This window comes from Argopecten irradians, chromosome 1 (assembly GCF_041381155.1).
Source record: "Argopecten irradians isolate NY chromosome 1, Ai_NY, whole genome shotgun sequence".
NCBI lineage: Eukaryota > Metazoa > Mollusca > Bivalvia > Pectinida > Pectinidae > Argopecten > Argopecten irradians.
Window position 1 is genome coordinate 37,404,664 of NC_091134.1, and position 24,099 is coordinate 37,428,762.

The 24,099-nt window shown below is 34.6% G+C and overlaps 1 protein-coding gene across 7 annotated transcripts in view; it reads left to right on the forward strand.

Annotated features, from left to right (window-relative positions):
• The window catches only part of LOC138326489 (neuron navigator 2-like), a 458,029-nt gene that overhangs the window by 297,265 nt on the left and 136,665 nt on the right, over window positions 1-24,099 (forward strand). For all 7 annotated transcript variants that reach the window (XM_069272611.1, XM_069272601.1, XM_069272590.1 and 4 more), the window contains exons 4-6: window positions 14,381-14,453; window positions 15,615-15,816; window positions 21,823-22,019. In XM_069272611.1, the coding sequence (XP_069128712.1) occupies window positions 14,381-14,453; window positions 15,615-15,816; window positions 21,823-22,019 (472 nt within the window). The remainder of the gene's footprint in view (window positions 1-14,380; window positions 14,454-15,614; window positions 15,817-21,822; window positions 22,020-24,099) is intronic.

The window sequence follows — 24,099 nt, forward strand, 5'->3', positions numbered from 1 at the left end:
TATGAATATTGATATTGAATTAAGAGAACATATATTTCATGATCTTTTTCACAATCGGAATAGTACTGATATCATCCGATGATATAGAAATATATCTACAGAAATATCATAATATTCATTTTGATTTGGTTGAAATATGATTATCATTCTTTAATGATATTGCATAAAGTAAACATTTCTTCAAGTTTCATCCAATTATCTTTAGATAACTCAAGTTCATATCAGACAGCAGACGACAGAATTTTGTGAGTGGTGTGTCTGAAGCAGGACATGATAACCTCATCCCGCTGGCGTGTCCTTTATTATTGATTGTACTGTTAACCAACAGATATCTTTGTAAAATTTTGATAATTTCTGTTTTGTTTCCTCATTTATAGTTTTAGGCAGATATTGCCAGTTTCCATTTCAATTTCAGTTGCTCTAGGTGTATTAAAATTTTGCATAGAACACCTCCAGCGTTTGATTGAATTCAAATTAGAATTTTAAAATTATTCATGGAATAGATTTCAGAAATAAATGTTTAATTCCTTTTGCCATAAAATTTCTACAGAAAGCAGAATTTGTGCATTCTAGATTTTCGATTGATAAGAAAAATGTTGGATGGATTTGCTGCTTGGCATTTTGTGATATAATTGTAGTTATTGAAGTAAGTGTTTAACACTCCAAGGACCCATATTGATGTATTATGTATCGGTATATATAAATAAACATTCAAAATTTAGAATTGAGCTGATTTAAACAGGTCTCCCCAGGCATAATTCCTAATTCGCACAAAATGTATGAAAAGGAAGATATAGATAGGCATTAAATCAATGTCCTTGTCTTATAATGTGGGGGGAGGGGGGGGGGTAGGGGGGGTAGGGATGGTACCTTATAGTATGTATTACCAATGTATGTCCACTACTGTCACATCCCACTATGCCCTATCCAGTCCTAACTTGTCCAAATTCCACACGAAGGTGAAGGCATCAGTGCCTAAGATGTAATCATGATCATATTGAAATTATAAACGTTGTCTTTTGGTTCCTTGCCCTCTCCCCCCCCCCCTCCCCCCTTATCCTCTCTCCAATACTAACTTTAGGATACTCTCCATACCATCTGCGTACATTAGATACTACAGGATAAAGCTAGCCCTAATTAACCATTTAGTGCTTGTCTGGTCTTCGTTAGAAAAAAAGCTTCCTAATCTAGTTTAACATGTTTCTTATGATACAGGAATTTAATTGATGGACAAATGATTAATAAATATAGCAGCATCTGGCTTCTTAATAGATAATATATGTAAAAGCCATCCTGGGTTCACCCCAAAAGAAAATACCAGTTTGGAGATCTAAGGGGTTATAGAGAGGGATTATTGAGGTGGTAGGGGTCGTGTGGGGGGTGTAGAGAGAAAAATTGTTGAGGGGGGTGGGGGGTTCATACATTTTTTTCTCATACCTAAAGGTGTAAAATATTATCAAATTAACAATTTATGTGAAACTGTGCAACTGTGTCTGACTTTGGCACTGTGCATAAACTCATGATGCACATTGTATAGATTGGTGTGCTGTTTGTTTTTATCCTTGTCAGACAATAGCTTAGTCTTACTACTCCACAATAAATCATTACCTTTTACACATCTCTGATGTAGCTATAGCTTTTACAGAGACCAGACTTTTCTACAGAACATTTATTATTGTTACCATCTGTTGGGTCAGAGTGGAGGGGTCCTCTTCAGTGATGTAAGCCTCTGTATTCTGCATGACAGAGCTGAGGATTCACCATCTCTGTCTTACAATTAGTGAGCTTGTGTGTTTTTGCTAATTTCATGCAAGAGAAACACAGGTTTTGTCTGAAATGTCACACTTTGGAGAAAATACACACTCACACACATCTGCACATCTGTCATTATGTCCCTCCCCTCCCCCCCCAAAAAAAAAGAAGAAAAAAATAAGAATAATAAAATATAAGAAAAAGTATGATTCCACATAAATTTTACATTCATCAACTCTTGACTCTGAGTTACATGTAGTTTTACATAAATAAGATCCCACATAACTTGCCACTGTACAAATAACAACAAATCAGTTATCTACATTAACGAAATAATGGCAAGGAGTTCATAGACTATGAGCATGCTCAAATTGAGATGATGAAGTTTGGCTATATTATCTGCATATTTGGAAAAATAGAAATCATTGATAATATCAGGGTTTCAGAATAATTTAATACTGAAAGCAGCCTTGTGTACAGTCCATATATATTCTTGAATCTGGTTTTGCCTGTACAGATGATGATAAAGTAGTAAGAGTTACCTCCCCTCTCATGCACACTCGCAAACCCAATGTGGATTCACAGCAGCAGTAACTTACAGAGATGAAGATTAGTTAAACCAGGAAAAAATCAATACAAGATGTATAGAATACAGCAATAATATGCTGATGATGACAAAAACCCATACGGTATAATACCTTATCTAGGTTTAAATCCTCAGCAAGAACATGTTGCCTCGATCATGGCCAGTGATATTTATTTATGTTGTTAAAACTTGTGTATTGATTTCCTTTCATTATTGAGGAAAATTAAAAACTGACTGCAACATGTCACAAGAGAATACTTTTATTTAAGATGTTGGGGAATTATTCACGGCCAACAGATGCTGTTTTGTGGCGAAGTTTCCACTAGAATGGGCCAGATGTTTTTTATAAGGTTTAATAAGTACACTTTACATTTATATGATGATTAAAATGCAGTGAGGTGGAAAGGGATGTTGGTAGAAGGCACAGTTAAGAGTAGGAATCAGGGTTTAAGAGGCTGGCTTTGGCAGAAAAGGTATAGAATTTCATATAACTGATAATATTTTGTCTTTTTGATGATTTCTTTTTACAAAGGAAATAATTACCTTTCGTACACGTGACATTTTTTTTTTTTGCATCATGTTGTTCTTACAGATTGATACTCTAACTGACGTGATCAATGAACTTATTCTTAGAGATTAATATGTTCTTTCAAAAAATACGGTAATCCAAGAAAACATTTATACATATGATCAAGTAAGATGTTTGATATAACAACTGTTGCTGAGAGCTGTAATTGTCAGCACCAGAGTGTTATATATCTACTGTGGAATCTTTTGATATACAAATAATTACTTAAATCTCTGATAATACATTTAGTTATCAGCCAACGTAGCCTTTAATCAACCGCCCCCTACATAGTCTGGTGTCTCCTGCTATTCAATAACCGTCTTGATAAAAGACAGAAATTAATTGATCATCCCATTAGGGACATCTTTCCAATCACCGGGAGATCAGAGAAAAGGCGTGTCTCCGATTCTGTGTTGTGATTGATCCACGACTCCCGCTTTAGTCGGCACAGTGGCTGTGCTATTCTATGCAGACGTTCGATTTCCTCAGTCACGTTTGATCACACTATCCAATCCTGACAATGACTCTGTGTGTCGCTGATGATATCCTGTAGTACTCCTGTCCATCTCGTACAATAAAATCCTCCACCATGTAACTGTATTCTACAATGACTTTACACAGGTATTTAATCACGCAATTTTTTTCTCCAGCAGTGTCGTTCTTTCTGCCACACCTCAGGGGGTCATTCTCTGGCCACATTTAGATTAGAAAACGTTAATAGAAGAATTAGGTTTATGTGTTAGATACAGCTGAGATTCTGTTGACCTTGTGATGATTCATCGAGTGTTAGTTTATTTATAATGCCAATAGAGAAATGGAAAACTGAAATGGACACATCCGATGATACAGGTTTCAGGTCAAGACATGGACAGCTAAAACACATGCACTGATTTCAGTCAAATATGTCAATTGGACATGGCTCCAATTTTAGTCCCAGCTATGGTCATGTTTTGGTAACTTTGTAATTTTTGATAGCTTCCAAAATAATCATTTAGGAAATTAAACAATTCAAAGTGATAGAATTTCCAAAATGTCATTAACCAATTTATTGTAATTTTGCTGTAGTTTTGCTATAATTTTACCAATGCTATTTTGGTCTTTTCTGTTATCAGAGGGGAAAATTTGTCGTAGTCTGCTCAATCATATAGTTGCATAAGATAACACAAATCCTATTTCCACTTCACTATAAAGGAAAGAAGACATCAATCCAAAACAGATGCAATATTCTATGTTTTGTTTTTCTTAACGTATTCACAGGTTTTGTGTTAATCTAAAAATCATCTCAATTGAGATGTAAAGTTTTCAAAATCTGGCATTAGCACTGTTTTATGTAAATAACAAGAATATAGCTGAATACATTATTGTCAAGCAAGACAAATAATCAGCAGTCTATTCTCAATACTGCAATCATTAATTTGACAGCCATATTATTCTTTTTTTTTTTAAAAACGTTTTGAATGCTTGTAAAATAGCCTTTGCTTCAAAATACAACCCCTTCTTTCCGTTACTCTAAATTGAATAAAAAAAAAGATAAAGAAAAAATAAAGAAAAGAGAAAAAAAACTGCAGTAATTTGAAATGTGGCTCCACCTAAATCAGCGAGAGCCTTCATGCCTTGTGTTGTCTCTCAGTAACCAACAGTATAATGTATCTACCGTCCTTGCCAAGTCTTGTATTTCCTCTTTGACTTCCTGTAAGACCTTTAGCGTGCTATTTATGTGATTATGGTGAAGAAGCACATACTGTACTGTCCTACAGGCTGGGGGGATCAAGAGATAGCGAGAGATACCTGGCAGATACAGGGGTTGCCAACACTTTCATCAAAGACGTTATCGTAGCTATTTTTTAAACAGGCTGTACTCCACTTGTCTGTTTACTGAGACAAACAAATGTACTACAAGGTCAGAACATTTCTGGTTTCTTCACTTGATTATGGAGATTGACAAGACAATATGGGTTGTAGAACTCAGACAGTGTGTGACGGAGTGGTTGAGTCATGCAGGTATATCTGTTGACAAGGATAAGACAATATCATATACCTGGTACGACCCGTTTAATTCTATTGTCTATATTAATTCACTTTCGTAGAATATTTCGTCTGGAAATGAATCCATACTTTAGATCTGAGGGTTGGGATATTGGACAAAGTTTAACAACTCGAGACAAACCTATATAGAAATGAGTAGAAAACTGATACCAATCCCTTTATTTTGCCTGTCGAAATCCCAAAATCCTGAGCTTACCGTATTTCACCGCAAATAAGACCCCCCTCCCAGAGAAGAAATAAAGGTCAAAAGTGGTGGGGGGTCTTATTTGCGGACAACCCGCCTGATAACATCGATCTATGAGGTCGCCATATTGGATTTTTTAATGTCCTGTCATCGTTGTAACAGTCGTATGACAGATGGGTAATAGCAAGATGTTCAAGTATTTATAATAATAATGAAGACGCATGAGTAAAATTAAATCAAATGTTATGACAAATTAAAATATAACTTGTTAAACAATATTAGGGCAGTTGTAACGTAAGTCTGAAAGGAACGCACATTTTTGCAAGAGTCACGCGGACATTCACCAATGAATCAAAACGAAGAAACAGCATCATAAGCAATGTCATTTTAATCTAGAAGTTTTAATAATCGTATTGTTATTTTAAAATATTCAAATTAGGTTATTGTTTACGATCACAACTACATCTCCGTCTTAGTAAACACGTGAATCAATCGCCGTGAATCGGAAGGACGATCGCCGTTCGGACTCAGGCCTATTTAAAATTCACTGCAAAAGTTTACATATCAAATTTGTTTATAGACAGAAGAATTTACGTACATTTGTCTCAGTCAAATGAGCAAACGATCGTGATTTAACTTCAACGTGCCGACATGCACTGATGCAGTTGTTTGTAACATCGTACACACATGTGTAGGAAAATGGCGCCGGGTTGAAGCCATACTTTCACATTTTCACACCGGGTCGTGTTTGGGAATTTGATCGGTATTGCTATTGATACGACGATAGTTTTTGATAATATTTCAGATATTAATCCAAGTATTAACTGCATTAAAACATCGTAGCAAGTATTTTTGTATCCAGAGTAAAATACGAAACTTTGCGGCTAATCATATTATACTGACTGCGTTAACAAAACATGGCGGCCGAAAAGTAAAGCATGGTTTCTCCAACTGATCGTGAACTGCAGGTACGTTACGTTCACAAATAAACATATTTGAAATTGTAAATGCCTTAAGTAGATGTTTAAGGTAATGATTGTATTAAGTTAGAATCCACGAGTGCAGAAACGATCTGCATCAATGACGAATATCTTTGCCGATGCATGTAAAAAATGACAAGCCGTAGGAACAGTAAAACGTGTTGAAGTGTTCATGGAAACAAATATCGGCGTATTTTGTTGAAAATAGCCTCCGATTAAATATAAACACTGTTCACATTTCGTAGTTATTGATAATTAAATTAAATCACCCGTGAATTAACTTGAATTAAATGACAAAAATAACAAGCACACAAACAGTTCTTTACTACGTGATTTTTCTATGCCGATAAAATAAACACAAAAAAAATTCCGATACGAAGTCAATTTGGTGATATTTTTAATTACTCCATTGCTCAAATCCATCATCCAGTAAACTGAAAAATTGGTGGGGGGTCTTATTTGCAGACATCCCCCCTAAGTCTGAAAATGTGTCAAAATAGGTGGGGGGTCTTATTTGCGGGAGGGGTCTTATTTGCGGTGAAATACGGTATTGAAGAGAGTGGGATTTCAAAGGTAAGGTCTAAATGGTCATCTGGAGGTCACTTTGAGTTCACTCTGATTGACCACTGGTCACACTGGTCAATTTCAGGATTCTACATCAGAATGGAGTCATAGCCAGCAGGAATGGCAATCTTTTCCTTGTCATTGACAAATGAATCTGTAGATTGGTAAATGCGTTTCTGAGTTTCCCAGTATTGTTTGGCTGTAGGTCTTAAGTTTATACCTCATCAAGGATGGAATGTATCGGCTAAAGGTTTCAAGGCAGACACAATCAGGAAAGAGACTTTTCGAGGAAATCAACATCATGCCATTGTTTGAGTAATTAACATGTTTACAAGATATGTCTGTGTCAGTGATGAAGCTTAAAACTGTATACATAATGAGACTGTAGGAACAAATATGTGACCAATCATGTAAATTCTTGCACGTTAGGCCAAATGAAATAATCGTTGTATTTCCCATTTCCAAACTGTCTAAACTTTGAATTCTTAATCAGACTAATCAGAATTTTTTGGAATTTTTTAGTCAAAAATAGTGTGGATATTCAGAGTGAACCTGTAGACATACATTACCACAGTTTCAACAAATGGAATTTCTAATTCAGTTGATTACAGAGAGTACATAAAAATATTTTGAGTCTTTTAAGTTGGACAGTTCCAATGTGGTTTCTAACATACCGTATTAATAAAGCATCTTTCCTTCAAGTGAGTTTAAATAAAACACTTCTTCTGAACCTTACAATGAGGCATTATTTCTGGCTATAAGTAAACAAGGCTGAATCTATTTTCTCAACTGGTGGTTGTCAGTAGATATGCACCCTGTCAAGTTCCTACAAGACACTTAATTAGTTTTCCAGGTATACATCCCTGTACTGAGATGATTCTCAAGTCCTGGTGCCGTGGTATATGGTACACATGACCCATCTTTGACCTTCCACCTACAGTACCATCATGGTTACCATGTAAAATTTGGCCTCATGTAGACAACATTGTGAGGTCTCATCACCAGGAAGTTATGTCTGTTTTATGCCAAACATACAAACTAATGTCATTTCAGCTTCACCTGGCAATTGCTATGTCCTACAACATAGATCTGTTCATGGTTTTCCTTTGGTATGATACTGCATTATCCTGTACTTGCTGTAGAAAACATTTGTCTTGAGAATTTAATTTCAATACAAAATTGATTTTTTCCTTGACTCACCTTTAGATCAGTACTAAAGTCTATATAAGAAATAAAAAAAAAAACATGAAAAAAGTAATTAGTAATGAAAATTTTCAAAGTCTAACAGTTCCCAGATATGATATTGCATTTCATTACCTTGAAACTCTTGCGTTGCATTTCATGACCTTTCATGACCTTGAAACCCTTGCATTGCATTTCATGACCTTGAAACTCCAATGTGTTGCATTTCATGACCTTGACCTTCCTGTGTTGAATTTTCAGTAATTATCTAGCTAAAATGTATCTGAGTCTGAATCTTTGATGAATCAATTTATTCGGGACCCATAAAATAAAACAACTAAAAACTTTGAGATGGTCTTAAAAAATTCAATGGAATTATCAGAAACAATTGCTGACATGCTCCCCAAATCTCTTAAGTGTTTTGTTTGCTGTTGGAAAAGCCTGAATTAAAAAGCCTTGTGAAGACACTGATCTATTGGGATTCCTGTAGGCTAGAAATGCTGATTTAGTGGAAAAGATTTTGTATGACATTTTCTGAAAACCGCAGTAACATTAATTCTAGTTAACAGTTCCGAAAAGAAAAGGTCACTGCAAGGCATTTTAAAATCAGAGAGTTTTATAGGAATTGGTATAAAGTGTCTTTGTAAAATGCCACAAGAATAGAAACCATTTCACTAGATTACATCACAGAGCGCGGACTTTGTATCAATCGGCAAAATGTTATGTGTCACTCAGAACAGAATCCATGTTGACAAAAGTCATCCACCATCTTGAAATGTCCACACTTCTCTCGATAATTTGTGATATATGTCACAAATGTTCGAAAGAAAAGTTTCACTGTATACCTGTGAAGCTGTTGACAAGATGGATGCTAAACATCACCACAATTTCAGAACACTTTAGCTACATGTAACATTCCTTCTTCCAAAAGTCAATTATATCAACACCATAGAACACTGGGCATGCTCACGAATTAAGCCTCTAACTTGATTAAACAGTCTCCGTTGTAATCTTGGTCGTTGATCAAATTAGCACTTCTTCTTGGTGTCATGTGACCTGCTAAAAAAGATCGTCTTGGTTTCATGGAACCTTTCTTGCTGGTGAAAAAAAAAGCTAAAGATACCTAATTCTTTTTTTTTTCTTCTGTTTTTTGTTTGTGAATGGAAAACTGTTTGGGAGTAATTCTCAGCTATTTTATCTATTTGCATAAAGGGCAACACTGAAAACTATTGCTGGTTTATAGGTTTGTTGAAAAAAATGACCCAATTAATGAACTGAGCTTAAGTTTCTTGTCTCTGTATTTAGTTTATTAAGTATATTTATGAAATTACTGTTAATTCAGACACTGTATTACAGAAAGATGCAGACATTTTGCTTCGACATTTATGGGGGAAAACAGATTTTATAGACATGCTTCAGGCACATGTTGTCAACTTCTGAAGGGTTGCCATGGCAATATCATTTGGGTCTGGTGACTACAAAAATAGACCTATGATGACGTCAATAACTACTGGTGAACAATTCCAGAGACAATCTTTAAACAAAAGATATATAATGTCCTTAGAATGCGTTTTTTTTTTTTTTTTTTTTTTACATTATCACCCTCGTAAGAAATGATGTGACGAGGCATACAGTTTAACCCTATTTTTGTCAAATCTCATCCAGATGCATTCCGTCTTGTCCAATTTTGATATGAAAGTGTCCAGAGTGCCGATATATCTTGCAGATATTCTGAGCTGTCAGTTTTTTAAATTTCCTAACAAATAAAATTTAGATGAAAAATTGAAAAAAAAAAAATCAAAACAACAATTTGGTAGTTATGATTAGATATTTTAAAAAATGTGTCGATAATGATTTTACACATTTCTACATGTGATCAATAACTGTTGTGTTGACAAAATTAATTATAAAATATTCCATAATTTCTCCTCTGTTATCAGTCTCAAGCATGAGTTACATCAGCGCTGCTGCTACCATGTATAAAGAGGTGTATTCAATTATGCAAATGAAGGCAGCTAACCGGGAGCGACAATGACTGTAGTATTGTCGCTAAATGTGATATTATTACACTCTGAACACTTGTTAATCGGGGACGCCGTCAGTGTCGCAATCAACAGCGGTGTAAATACAGCATTCTTATGACCCACGGGGAAAAATGGCGTCTGCTAGTAGGCTTGTAGAAAGGCTCCAATCAAAATCCGCCGAGAACAAAAGCCACCGCCTTTAGCAGCCACCTAGCACTGGCTGTCAGAATGAAAATGTTGCAATAGCTCTGTCTAAATAAAACGGAAATTGGAAATAAGTATCTGGTGTAATTCTAAATTAGTTTATTTTATGAAATGATTATGAAAATATTGTACAATGGTAGTGGTATGAAAATTAATGAAAATCTCGCCCAATCTGGATGGAAATTAGAAAGTGTGAAGTTAACTAGTGTTTATGATGCCAAAAATAGAGTATTTGATTGAGCACGATTGCAGTATGGGCAAATCCCTTCTTCCGGGGAAATTGATTTTTCCGTTTATGATCTTAAAAGCTGTCTATTACCTTATATTAAGGTGACGACTAGACATAAAACCGTATTGGTTGTGCTAGCCCCTTTTGTCTCTTGATTACACAATCTAATTGCTACCTACAAAATCAGGTTATTTCGCGAGCGCCTAGTCCTAAAAGTTCACCTGGTATTTTTGCCGACGTTATTGAATATAGCGAAGTTTCACTTTCAATATTGAGTGATATTTACGTGATCATCATGCATGCACTCTTTGTATCATAGTAAGCCATATGTACTGTAATTTTGGATATCTAAATTATTAAAAAAAATAGATGTCATCTCTTGGAATTGTAGTGTATATGTAGTGTTGCTCGAGGAGACATCTTCCCAGCCACGTCCCATCTTGTCCTCAGTTAGCACATTCTGGACTGATCATTTCTCACAAGACAGCTGAGGTTGTTATATTTTTTTCACAAAATCACTTATCCATCACAAAGGAATGGCGAGTGTTTTATTTGGTCAGGATGAAAAACAAATATCATTCACCTGCTAAAACACTTGTCCTTACCATCTCGTGTGAACGGTCTATAATCTTCGACTCAGTGAGGCTTGACCACTGTACCATCAATGAAGAGGCGATACCATGCAATTTTCGATATAATCGGACAGTTGATCTAAGATATATTGATTTAGACACCTTCCGTGGTCCTTCTGATAAATTTTTTATGGTGTTTGTAGCAATCAAATGGATGACTCTTCTTCACTTTGCGGGTTGGTCAGTTACAGCCAGCTTTAAGTCACGGTTGCCATGGATTCTATCGGATGACTTAGATAGGATAATGCTGTTATTAATCGAAGGAATGGGATTTGTGGTGACAGGACATGAAAACATTGCTCCGATGTTGATGAATTGCGTACTGATATATGGTATACAGCAAAAAGTGGAGCTCTTTTTTCAGAGAGAAGTAAAAATGTTATATAGATCATTTGTTGTGTTGTGTTGGGTTGTTTGTTTAACATCGTTTGCAGCCATTGTCGTAAACGGATGTGCCAGATTTAGAGTACCCTAAAAAAACATAAACTAGTGCCTAAAAATACACCAACCATTGGTCAGTATCTGGCACTTGCCCCAGATGTGATTCAAACTCGTGACTCAGAGGTGGAGGGCATGTCCTACTTTGTTGATAAATTGTTGCAAAACTTAAATGTTGCTGTCTCTAAAACCAATTCAAGGACATTTGTAATAAGGTTATTACAATACCTTCCTGTTGCATTACGTTGTAATTGACAATAAATTATCAAAGGATTTTTGTATCTGAGGAATCATTTAGGAATATAACTTTTTGACTCCATCATAGAATTGATTTCATAACATATCGGTTAAATCTGTTTATTTTATTTAGAACTAAATAAACAAAACAGGTTTTTTTTAAAACTTTGACCTACTGGTATATCTTTTCCAATGAAATACCAAGGGGTCGCTGGATGGAATGATGCTGTCCAAAGACACAACAAGGATGCTGTGTCTCTGGCTTTTACACTTTTAAATTGAAAAGCGAGGACAAAATTGAGATATTATTATACCATGTTTCGTGAGAGATTTTACCGAGATTGTGTTTGGTTCATTAAGGGTAATTTTGGGTGGCTCAGACTGCCCTTTGTGGCTATAAACATGGAATTTATTCAATATTCTCTGATTATAAAGGCACTCCCTAACATGTGCTTTCACATGCTTTTCTGATAATGGGGCCTATAGTCCTAATCACTTCTGTTTGGCTGGGGCTCTGATAGAAAAAAGTGTCCTCTGCTGGAGAAGCAACTGTCGTCTGCTCAAATTATTCAACATCGTGGATGCTGGATTGATGTTTAATTCTGAAAAGAATGTGATTACAAACAGCCACCTATCGATTTTAATCAAAAACTTTGTCCATTGATATTTTGGAAGCAATTGATAACAGAAAAAAACAACCATTAAAAAAATCTGGTCCGTCATAAAATATTGCTTCAGGTCATTGAATGCTGCCTTTTCTCTAATGAAATCAGGTGAAATTAACATAAAAAATGACACTGGACATGCTGACAGCCGCTTTGGGCGAAATATTTCAGTGAAGTTATCAAGGATTAAGACATTTTGCTTGTACATTAATTTGTCGTTGCTAAAGTTCTGTTAAGAGAAGTCGAAGAAAAGTAGATTTAGATAAGGATAATGGAAATCTTTCAATGATGTTGTGCAACTGGTTAGATGTAAATAAATGAGATCAAAGTATCAATATTGATTTCTCGAAGTAAAAGCCGTTATTTGTGATTAACAACTGACATGGTAGCGAGAGTGATGAGTCATCGGCCGTCCCCAGTCATCACAGTTTATCGAAGGTATAGAGAAGAACCATCAATAATTTAACATTATAACGAGACCACATCAGACCCGAGTTCTACACTTCTCGGGTAAAACATGTCAAACTGAGGGCCAAATGGTGTTGATTTGATATAAAATTATCACAATTACTGCCAAGGCAAATGTACAGGGACCAATATTTTGGGGTTTCTCAAAGAAAGGAAAACAAGAATGTTACAAGTTTGATTTATTGCCCATTGAATTTTTGTAGGACGTTCATGCTTTACAATTATTCGGAATATTGTTCAAATATATTTGAGGACAACATTTATTTTCTGTTCAGAATGTCAACATATGTAACCATAGATCGTCCATCTTGACATTTTTTAAAATTGATACCTGCCCATAGGGTAATATGTGTCAATATTATGACGTTATTAGTTTTAAAGTAAAACTCATATGACATCACACTCACAAACACATGACATGATAATCAATATCTACTGAAGAAAAATTTTGTAATATGCAAATTACAGAAAAACCCAAGTTTTCACCATCAGATATAATATTGTTAGCATTTTTGTTGTGAAAACTGCAAATAAAATGGACAAAAAATAGAAATAGTAAACATGTCTGACAAAGTTTAGTGTTGTTTTGTGTAATGGGCGAGGTTCCCCTAACAGCTGGCCCTGGAGATGAAGCTAATTAAATCTGCAGTAATTGACATATTTTCTCAATTTTTCTGAGCCTGGAATGTCGGGAACTATTAATGTTCATTTAGTTATTTTTTGTCGAATATTAGGAAATACGACTCCTCCCTATTAACTCAGCTGTGCGTCAGTTTCAGTGTACTTTTCATGCATCGTAAAATACAGCCATGTTTTAAAAGGGGCTTTAATGTACAGCTTGAAGTGTTGATGTTGAAATAATTTGTTTCATATTTTAATATAAATTTTTGGAATCTGCAATCAATGTGGTTTTGATTGTATGAAATATAAAAGGCTTCAAGATTTATGCCTAATGATTACGGGAAAATGTTGTTAAATGTGGAATTGTAATGGAAAAAATAACCATATTATTCATACCAAGGCTTAATTAGACGTTATTTCAATAAAAAAAAAAATAAAAAAAACTTTTACGATTAAAATAAATGGTATTGATAAAAAACTTTTAAATTTTGGGGTAGTTGTAAGTATAAATATAATATATATTACAGATCATTTCATGTCTAAACCTCTAGACTTTGTAAACATAGATTTTAAAATCCTGCATATGAATTTGAATGTAAACTTGAATGTGTCGGCTGTAAAATGTATGAGCGGTAACAGTCAAGTTTCATTGATGTAGATAAGAATGATGACATAAATGTGATATGAAGACAGAAGTGTGAATATGATAGATGATTATCAAATAGCTTTTAAAACAGCCTGATGCACGTATACATTTTATACAGAAAATAACAGAGAGGACTAACAGATCTTATCTTAAGGTCTTAACAACTACAATACCATTCATGTTTGTGTCAAATTTACACTGAAATATTTTGAAACGAATAAATGATAAGATTGCAATATATTGCATTTTATATTTCATCACAGAAAAAAAAAGTATCTCAGTATCCGAATTAGTGAAAAATAGAATTAAACTGTATTGCATATTCAATGAGATCTTCCTTTTGCTAATTTTCAGGTTGAAAATATCAATACGTGCCTCACATTCCTGGCCACCCTCGGGGTCAACGTCGAAGGACTTAGTGCTAAAGGTAGGTCAAAGGGCAAAGGTTAACAATATGTACCTTATTTAAAGTTCAGATGTCAAAAGGAAAAGGTAAGAATATCTAATCTGAAGACAAGATGTCCAGGGGGGAAGGTCACATGATAAAAGATATCATTCTCAAAAGGCAAAGGTCAGAAAACCTAGTCAAAGGGCAAAGGTCAGAAAATCATAAAATGAAGGTCAAATATCAAAGAGAAAAGGAAAGGTTATAAAGCCTACTAATCTCAAGGTCAGATGTCAACGGTCCGAATATCTACTTATTTAAAAAGGTTAAATGTTAAAATGTCAAAAGGAAAAGGTAAGAATATCTAATCTGAAGGCAGGATGTCCAGGGGCGAAGGTCGCATGACAAAAGGCAAAGGTCAGATATCATTTTCAAAGGGCAAATGTCCGAAAAACCTAGTTAAAGGGCAAAGGTCAGAAAATCATAAAATGAAGGTCAAATATCAAAGAGAAAATGAAAGGTTAGAAAGCCTACTAATCTCAAGGTCAGATGTCAACGGTCTGAATATCTACTTATTTAAAAAGGTTAGATGTCATAGGACAAAAGTTACAAAGTTTAGGGTCTGAATGAGATATCAAAGAGCAAAGGTCAGAAAAGCTGTTGATCTAAATGTAAAAGAAATCGGTGGAACCAAAAGATGGACTCAGGGCAAATGGCAATATGTCGGGACATCTTATCTACTGTACGTGATATCACAGACCTAAATCTCAAATTGTCTGTGTTTGATGTTGATGTATCCGAGTATATCTGTTTCATTTGTATAATCTATAGATCAATAAGCAAGTTATATTGCATTAATTTATTGAACATTTAATTCAAAAATATCAACTGTTCTGAATAATGGATAGCCACTGATCTATAGTCAATGATGATTTTCTTGGAGTTGTTGCTTCAAGTTTTGTTTATTTTACATCCTGGAAAAAAAAATCTGTTTGAACCATTTGTCAAGGTAGTTGGAACAAATTGATTATTATTTTTTTTCCTGAATGTAATTGTGATATTGCTCTGGGAGTTTGGGATTTAGATATTGATTTGACTTTCATTTCAACAAAATTCTACCCAATCGTAACGGAATGATCCTTGCTAATCTGCTTTGTTATATTCATTAACTGATACATGATTTTAAACTTTGTCTCGTTTCAGATATTAAAGAAGGAAATTTGAAATCGATACTAGGGTTATTTTTTAGCTTATCGCGATTTAAACAACAGCAGAAATCTCTACACCAGCAGAACAAGGAACACTCACAATCGAAGGTCCAACAAGGGGAAGTCACTCTAGATAACCAACATTCGGGCATTGGAAGAAACACCCCTCAGCTCAATGGAGGTGAAATGCTATCTAGGTTGGTATCCATATATAATATGTATATATGATCAAAAATGACTTTAATATTTTGAAAATGTCTGGAGAGTTTCTCACAATTTCAAGGACCAAGGTGATTGTATATCAATGCTATATTATTACTTTTGGCATCTGTATTTCAATTCAACAATAGGCTTCTTCTGAAAGCTGATCAGATTTTGATAGATGGTATGAAAAAATTTTTTAGAATTCAAAGTTTTTTTTAAAGTGAAGCTCAGGCAATAAACAACACAAGCCATTTGGGCCTCTTGTTGTACTAGCAAATTGATATTTGGCAGGACAAAAAATTTTGGTTATCAAAGTACTTTCATCAATAGTGGTGAATAAGCGGTTTGGTTACATGGCCTTCATGTTCTCGGCTGATTGGCTCTGTGTGTATGTGTTAATGTTGTTCTGTGGGAAATATTTGCCTGGAATTAAGTTTATTAAGTATAATGGGCCGAGTTTGTCACAAACAAAGAGTGAATCACACTACTGAATCATAGGAGACAGGGTGTGGAGGTACTCATCACTCTTGTAATCTCATTCAATTTCTCATCTTCGCGTACATGATATTCCTTCATATTTATACCATTACCTTTCTTTGTTCCCTGATCCCTTCTTTTTCTTACACTCTTTAACTTTTCCATACCCTTACTTTTTTCTGATACCTTCTTTTTTCTCTCACAATTATATTTTTTGATTCCCTTCCTCTTTTCTCTGTATTCTTGTTATCCATTTTCCCTTTTCACATAATTTCCCTCCATTTCATCCTTTCCTCTCTCTCTTTCTCCCATACATCTTATTGTTTCTATTCAATATTTCATTCTTTCTGTACTCTGTTTTTCACTTTTCCCTTCATTCTTGCTGCGTTCTCCCTTTCCAGCTAATAGTATCTATGGTCTTTAATTCTTTTTTCCCTCCCTTTTCCATATTCCTGTGCTTCATCTTCCCTTCAGTCTTTGTTTGTTTGCACTATTTTTCCCTCCGCTTTCTGTTTTGCTCTTTCCTTCATTTTCCCCCTATTCCATCAAATGACCATTATCTTCCCTGACCATCTGACCAACCGATATAAAAAAAATCCATAATTCTCAAAATTTCGTGTCAACAAAAGAATTAAGTTGGTTTGGATAGCCATAGGGCGTTTTTATAATGCTCCTAACTTAATTACACTGCTTTCTGGGAGGACAGCAAAGGGCCATGGCAGTGGACATGTAGGCACATGTATAATTATGACAGTTACAATGGCAATGCCATTGTCGTCAAATCTGAGGGACTCGAAATTATTAGGGATATGGAATTGCTAATGTAATTCGGTAAATGTTACATGTGTGGAAACACTCGGACACCACGAGGTGAAACTTTAACATAGAAACATGAATCATCCATGATGACGGACAGATTTGACCAAATGACCATTGGTAATTGTCCAGAAGTATGGATTACTGGGCTCCTAATAGAAATTCACTGATTGACCGATTCAAATATTGAATTGTCGAACAGTCATCTGCCGACCATGATGGTTTGACCATATAATGTTAGACATTAATCACATAGCGACTTTGTTCTGCTATTGTAGCTCTGAAATTTTAACTTAATTGAGCTCATGTGCAGGCCATCAAATATCATTGATGACCGATGTGGAACATGTTGACTAATGTATAGTTTAAATTAGAAGAATTTTTCTGAAACAATTTCAGATATTAAATTATATAGAGAAAAGATGACCATTACTTGTAAATCTTTAATACTAAATATCATAATTTTTATTGAATGTATGGCATTAAATATGATTCGAAAAAAGGTAGATAAAAACAGTAATACCTTTGTCTATATTTCAATAAGTCATGAGAATAGTATGGCAATAGAGATGAATTTGGCAGAAATGTGTTCCATGGAAAAAGAATGAACTTTCATATTCTACCATAACCCAGTTTCCCAATCATTCCAGTTAACTTTAAGGTATTTTTAACTTAAAATACAGAGAAGTATTACAGAAGCTAAGGAAAAAATCTGAAGTTAAAGCTGACAATGCAAGTTAAAAACATGCATTTGAAATTACAAAAAAAAAATATTAACGAAATATTTTTTTCAAAAATTGTTTCTGAGACATCCCCTAGTTATGACAGTGTGGTATCTAAGGAAGTGGCAGCCATTTTTCTTTTGCTCTGCTTAGTAACCTTCACTGGCCAACCCCCTATATAAAGCACGGGACACTTGACACACGTGTGTCATTCTAAACATGTCTTGTCTCAGATACACATGCCCCGATATTGGAAATAACAATGTCAAATTGAAAATAAACATTGCACTAACCTGCCAATATTTCATTGAAGTAATAGATGAATGTGTTGTCAGCTATATCCCAACATATGTCCAATACGAGCTAATAAAACACTTCAATATACACGAAGTTTTACACGTACATGTACATCGACACGTGTGTGTCCTTGATAGCTGTCGCTCGTTCGGGTCAGGTACGTAGTCACGTGTATACGGTCAGTTGAGTGCATCGGGTACGATGACATACGTGGAGATATGTGGACGGATTATTGTTTGGATTTCTATTCACTTGCGTTGAAATTTTATTTTGAGAAACATCTAAATGACAACTTAGAGGAGTTGAAATGTTAATTGATAAAAAAAGGTCCCATATAGTTTTACAGGTGAGGGTTTTGTTTACCTATTTGTAGGTGATATATACTGTGGAATGCTAGGTGTATAGGTACATGAATGAGCGCACGTGTGTCGATTCACGCGCTTTATATAGGGGTCGGCGAGTCGTCGGAATGTAAAACAAAAATGGCTGTCCTCAACCGGGGAATGTCTCATAAACGATTCTTGAACAACGAGTATACTTATTTTAAAAAAAAATCATTTAATAATTTTAACTTGCATTGTCAGCTTTAAGGAACCTTCCTTAACTTAACTTCTGTAATGTTTTCATATGGGAACTTTTAAGTTAAGGAATTTCCTGAAGTTAATGAATGATGGTGCAATTGGGCCAATGTTTTTATTATATTCCTTACAAATGCTTTTCATTAAACTCTTGTAGTGCCATTCATTATTCATATACCGTATATGGACTGCATTGTGTGGGTTGATCTCTATTTTCAGAATTTATATTTAACAATTTAGGAGCTTTTCTTTTTTTTATTAAAAAAATCATCATAAAACTCCTTTTTACTACTTTCATTTACAAACTTGCCAGCCCTCTAATTGCTGACAAAATTCTGTCTCATCGTTAAGGTTTCATAAAGAAAACGAACAGTAATTAGTTACAAGCCTAAACTGAATAGCATTTTTGGAAGAATTACAGTGTTATGTGCGAATTGGTCTGACCTTGAAATTTAATGCCGAACAGGCTGTTAATATCCTTGTTATTTTGTTAATAAGACAAATCCTTGGCAGTATAATTAGCTACAGACATATAATTATGGCTTTAAGGAGTAGGGATATTTCCCAAATACCAGTATTTTGTTTTTAGCTTTGAAATATATCAAGTTACATTAAAATTACATGTATTCAAGGATAAGATTTAGAATGCATTTCCAACATGAAATATGTTTAGGGTTTTATAGATAGTAGATAGATTTGCTGTTTAAACTTGTAGATTGGACAAATTTCGTCACAGAATATAAATGATTGTTTCCTACATTTTGACATGCAATGAAACCCCAGGAACCTGTTTAAAATCCCATCAATTTTGATTTGTGTAAAATTACAGTAGCTGTATTAGGTTTTGTGATTTAAGGTTTAAAATAAACCAACCAACATTCTTTAGCTTGAGACACAATTAACATGTGTAATTAGATATTTTTGTGGAAGAAAATTCTATCGTTAAAATACATTTCAAAATAATCCCTTCTCAAGCCAAAACATTGCTTATTTTAACTGGCATCCTGATTGAAGGACCAGATATTTAAATTTAAAACTTGATACTCTAAATATAAATTACCTTATGATTAATTTGATATTTATATGTTACCTAAATCTGTAAATAGATTGTAACAAAACTACTTCTCCTGAAGTTGTGCTGAAATAATGCTCAACACATTTCTGTTTCAATTAAGGAAATTCTTTAATTAGTTTAATGTCAAAAGAACAGCAGGGGTCCTTTAAGAATGTGCCAGGTTTATGGGTGGAGGAAAGCCTGAGTATCTGGAGAAAAAAACACTGACCAAAGCTCAATACCTGGCAATTTCAAAAATGCCCCGACAAGGAATTCAAAATCACAACCCATAGGTGGAATATTTATTGTGATATGTCAAGACCTTTTAACTACTCTGAGTCACTGCAGCCCCAATGCTATAGATCTAAAGCTAATTGACACTCAATCTTCCTGTATTTGTCAATTTTTCCTCTGATAATCATGACCTATTTCTACCTCCCACATCCCCATAGTAGACACTGTGTCAATCAGCTGACGTTGCCATTTTCAAACAGAGATCAGTGTATCTTTGATTTGTCCTCTCCATTTCCGATTCAGCAATTAACGATGACTGTTCACAATCTTAACATCACTAACTTCATCGGAATGAAGCCAGACAGAGTCACTGAAAGTCGAATCAGCGTTAAACGTTTTGTTCATGTTTGCTTTGGATGAAAGTATCCAATCAGGTTTCTTTGTGTTTTATTTTTCTGTACATTAAGACAAAACCTTCGTTATACTGCTAATTAGAGCCAAGACTGAGGTACTATAATGAAGTATTGTGTAGGGATATAACATTGGCCGTTTAGAACCTTTAGATTATATTCGGGGCTAGATTTGTTTTTTCCTAAACCAAGTAGAGTCAATGATACTTTCTTTTACGAATACGGGAATGGTGATTTACTCTGTATGCTGGGAAGCATTAGCAGTTTTGTACGAAATGGGAAAATATTGATCAATTGCGAAGAATCCACCAAAAATATGTCGCATCTGCGCATGATTTCTTGGCTTTAATTACTTTGCATTATTTCACCATAGTTTAAAACCTTGATTTTCTTTATCAAATTTGTCTCCATGTCTGTTCAACAACTGGCTTCTCTTTCAGTCAGCTAGTAACCTTCCAACCACTTCTTGCCATTTCTTTTGCTGACTTTTTACTGTTTATCTAATCAGACCATTCGGTGAAAATGTCTGCAATATTTACCAGTGAAATGACAAAATGGACTTAGCTTGTCAACATGATAGAAAAACATCAAAAAATAAAGAAACAATGTGGAAGCAGAGCTCTCGACAAATGGAACTTTGTCTGGCTTCCCGACTAGCTCCGTCCCACGAGGTCATGTCTATATCATTAATTCATCGAGCAGACGTCAATACAGCTCAAACAGCTCAAAATGTTTCTTGTAGCAATTATTGGGTTGGATTCTTTTTTGACGATTGGACGTGTGTTTGAAGACAAAATTCTGTTGGTCGATACATTTTGATCACAAGCTTGGTTTGCTATGGACATGACAATGATATATTTCTATCAAAGAGTCAAAAATGGCTGTAGATCAAACCATAGTAGCAGATGTCAGTTCACAGGCCCCTGTGCCACAATCTACAGTAGACATGATATGGCAGATTTATAGGTCCACAAGTCCCTGTGTTTTTATGTAAACAGTGCCATGGTTGTTGTAGCCCTTGTAGGTAATACATGTTCATCTCCATCAGTTCATATTTACCACAAATATTAAACAATAAATCAGCAATACTAAAATTCATAAGAAATAAATATCACAAAAAGTTGCTGTGAAAGAAAGTTGGTTTGCAGTTGCTAATGTAAAATAGGTCGTCGTGACTTATAATCATAAATCTTTGCCATGGAAACAAATTGATGTATACTGTAAGCCAAGTTTCTTTCATGAAACTCGAAATTTAGTTGCCTCTTAAGAAAGTTTGTCTACAGTAAATCAGGAGTCAAACACAATAGGAAATATAAACTGTTATGTCTTTTCCTGTTTCTCCACACATGAACTGTCTTATATATATATTGTACAATTTATAACGATGACATGATATTACTCACTGTTGTAGGTTGCCGTCTCCATTCAAGTCTGGCAGTAAGTGTCCCACTATAACGAACCCATCGTCAAAGGACGGCCAAGCTCACACTTCTACCTCCATCAACAACAGCCGCAACTCCAAGTCTCAAAACCACTCCAATGACAAAGTGACACGCTCACAGCTTAATCAACAGAACAATAACATCTCATCATCGTCATCATCATCAGGTAGGTCAAAAACATCTAATCATTGTCATCAGGTAGGTCAAAAACATCTAATCATAGTCTCCGGTAGGTCAGAAAACATCTCATCATCGTCATCAGGTAGGTCAAAAGCATCAATCATCGTCTCCGATAGGTCAGAAAACATCTCATCATTATCTCAGATTGGTCAAAAAACATTTAATCATCATCTCAGGTAGGTCCTGTCTCTTTGCCCATCGTTTTCTCTCGAACTGATGATTTCCCCTCCATGAATATTAAGATTAATACTTGGTTTTCTTTTCCTCATTGGAAGTACTTAGTTATTTTCTCTTCTCTGATATTGAATTATCTCCCCTTTAGGCTTTATTAGAGTTACATTTTGTGATGAGTTGATTATCTCCATTCTGAAATCTTCAATTTTATGAGTTACTTCCCCTTTCAAAAAGATACATTCTGTGCTTAGTTATCTCCCCTTTATGAAAGCTTTAATTTGTTCAGAGTAATCTGAACTTCTATATTTAGACATTTATTCCTATAAATAAATATAATTTATTAACAAAAGCTGCCCCCCTGTAAAATTTGCTGATTTAACAAGTATAAAACGGTCAATGGCAATACACAACAACTGGTGTTTATATCCGTTTAATGTAACAACTCGTAAAATTTCAGTGAGGTAAGAAGATTATGTGTTCAAGGTAACAAATCAATCACAACAAATCTTCGACTTGCAACTTTAGTTCGGATTAAAAAACAAACATTTGATTGATGATGTGTAACAGCTTAAGGCAGAATGTCAATATTATCCGTCGCAAATAGCTCTGCATCAGGGTATTCCTGTTTGTCGAGAATTGTTGAATCTTCATCACACTAAAAAGGTCTCAAATAAAAATAAATTATAATATCAAGGTCATGTTATCAAATTGCAATTTTTTCTCACTGAGCAAATTTTGATAAATTATAAAATTTGTTCTTTTGTTTTGATTCCAAGGATTAACTCATTGGCCCCTGAATATCATAATGAACTCGTCCTGCTTATGTAATAGGAAGAGTCCAAATACATTTTCAAGGAAGAATGAGTTTAGAATGCTAGATTTAGGATATGAATAAATTTGCCTGTAGATTAAAACAAATTGAACTGCCATTCTTTGATTAAGTCCTATCATAAGATTCCAAATGCAAAAGGGTGCATAAGGGTTAAATTGCTTTCAGTTGACCTGTTTATGAACTTTTAAAGGATATCAATTTTGATCATGTAAGCTTTTATAACATCTATTGCAGAAGTCATCTATGGTATACCGGAAGTTCTATACTGGTTTTCCTAAAAGACAAAAAATCAGGAAATTTGAGTAGGAACCAATTAATTTTTCCATGCATTTAATATGATTAAAGTAATATTTTCTTCCTGTAATTCAATATCACAGAATCTTTAATGACGCAAAATTTAGAGTCGAGGTCAGAAGGACTTTTACATGTTATGTCATAATGTATACGCTATGATTAATGAGGTAAAAAAATTAAAAAGAAAATGAAAAATTACATGTACATATAAAAATTCCTATCCAGCCTGACTCTCTGTTTCTCATTAAAGTTTCATTAACTTGATTACATTTTTCCGAAAAAATTAATTGGGAATCTTTTCATCCGACACCGTGTGGTTCATATGGATGCTGTGCGTATGTGTGTGCTCTTTTTTAACATATGTGAGAGAAAACAAAACTGGAAGGTTCCCTGGGGGGATATGTGAGCTAAATTTCACCTGGACTAGAAACGGCAAGCTTCTGTCGATGTTAAACCTATTGTGTGAGTGACATCGCTCAACTGTGTAATTTGAAAATCGTTCTGAAAAGACAAGAGATAGATTTAATTTTGGATTTTAATTCATCTCATGGTCACTCTGGGCAAGCTAAGAACGTTCTAAATCGTGGAGATTTAGCCGAGTTATATTACTGAATACAGAAAGGGTTCTAGTGTTCAGGGCTTCTTATCATCTCAATCGCTTATCTGAATTAGCTGTGAAAGATATATACTCCATTGTGCTTGAAATTAAACTGATTACGTCTCCTGTACCAGTAACTACTAAGTACGTGATATTGCTATGGATTAT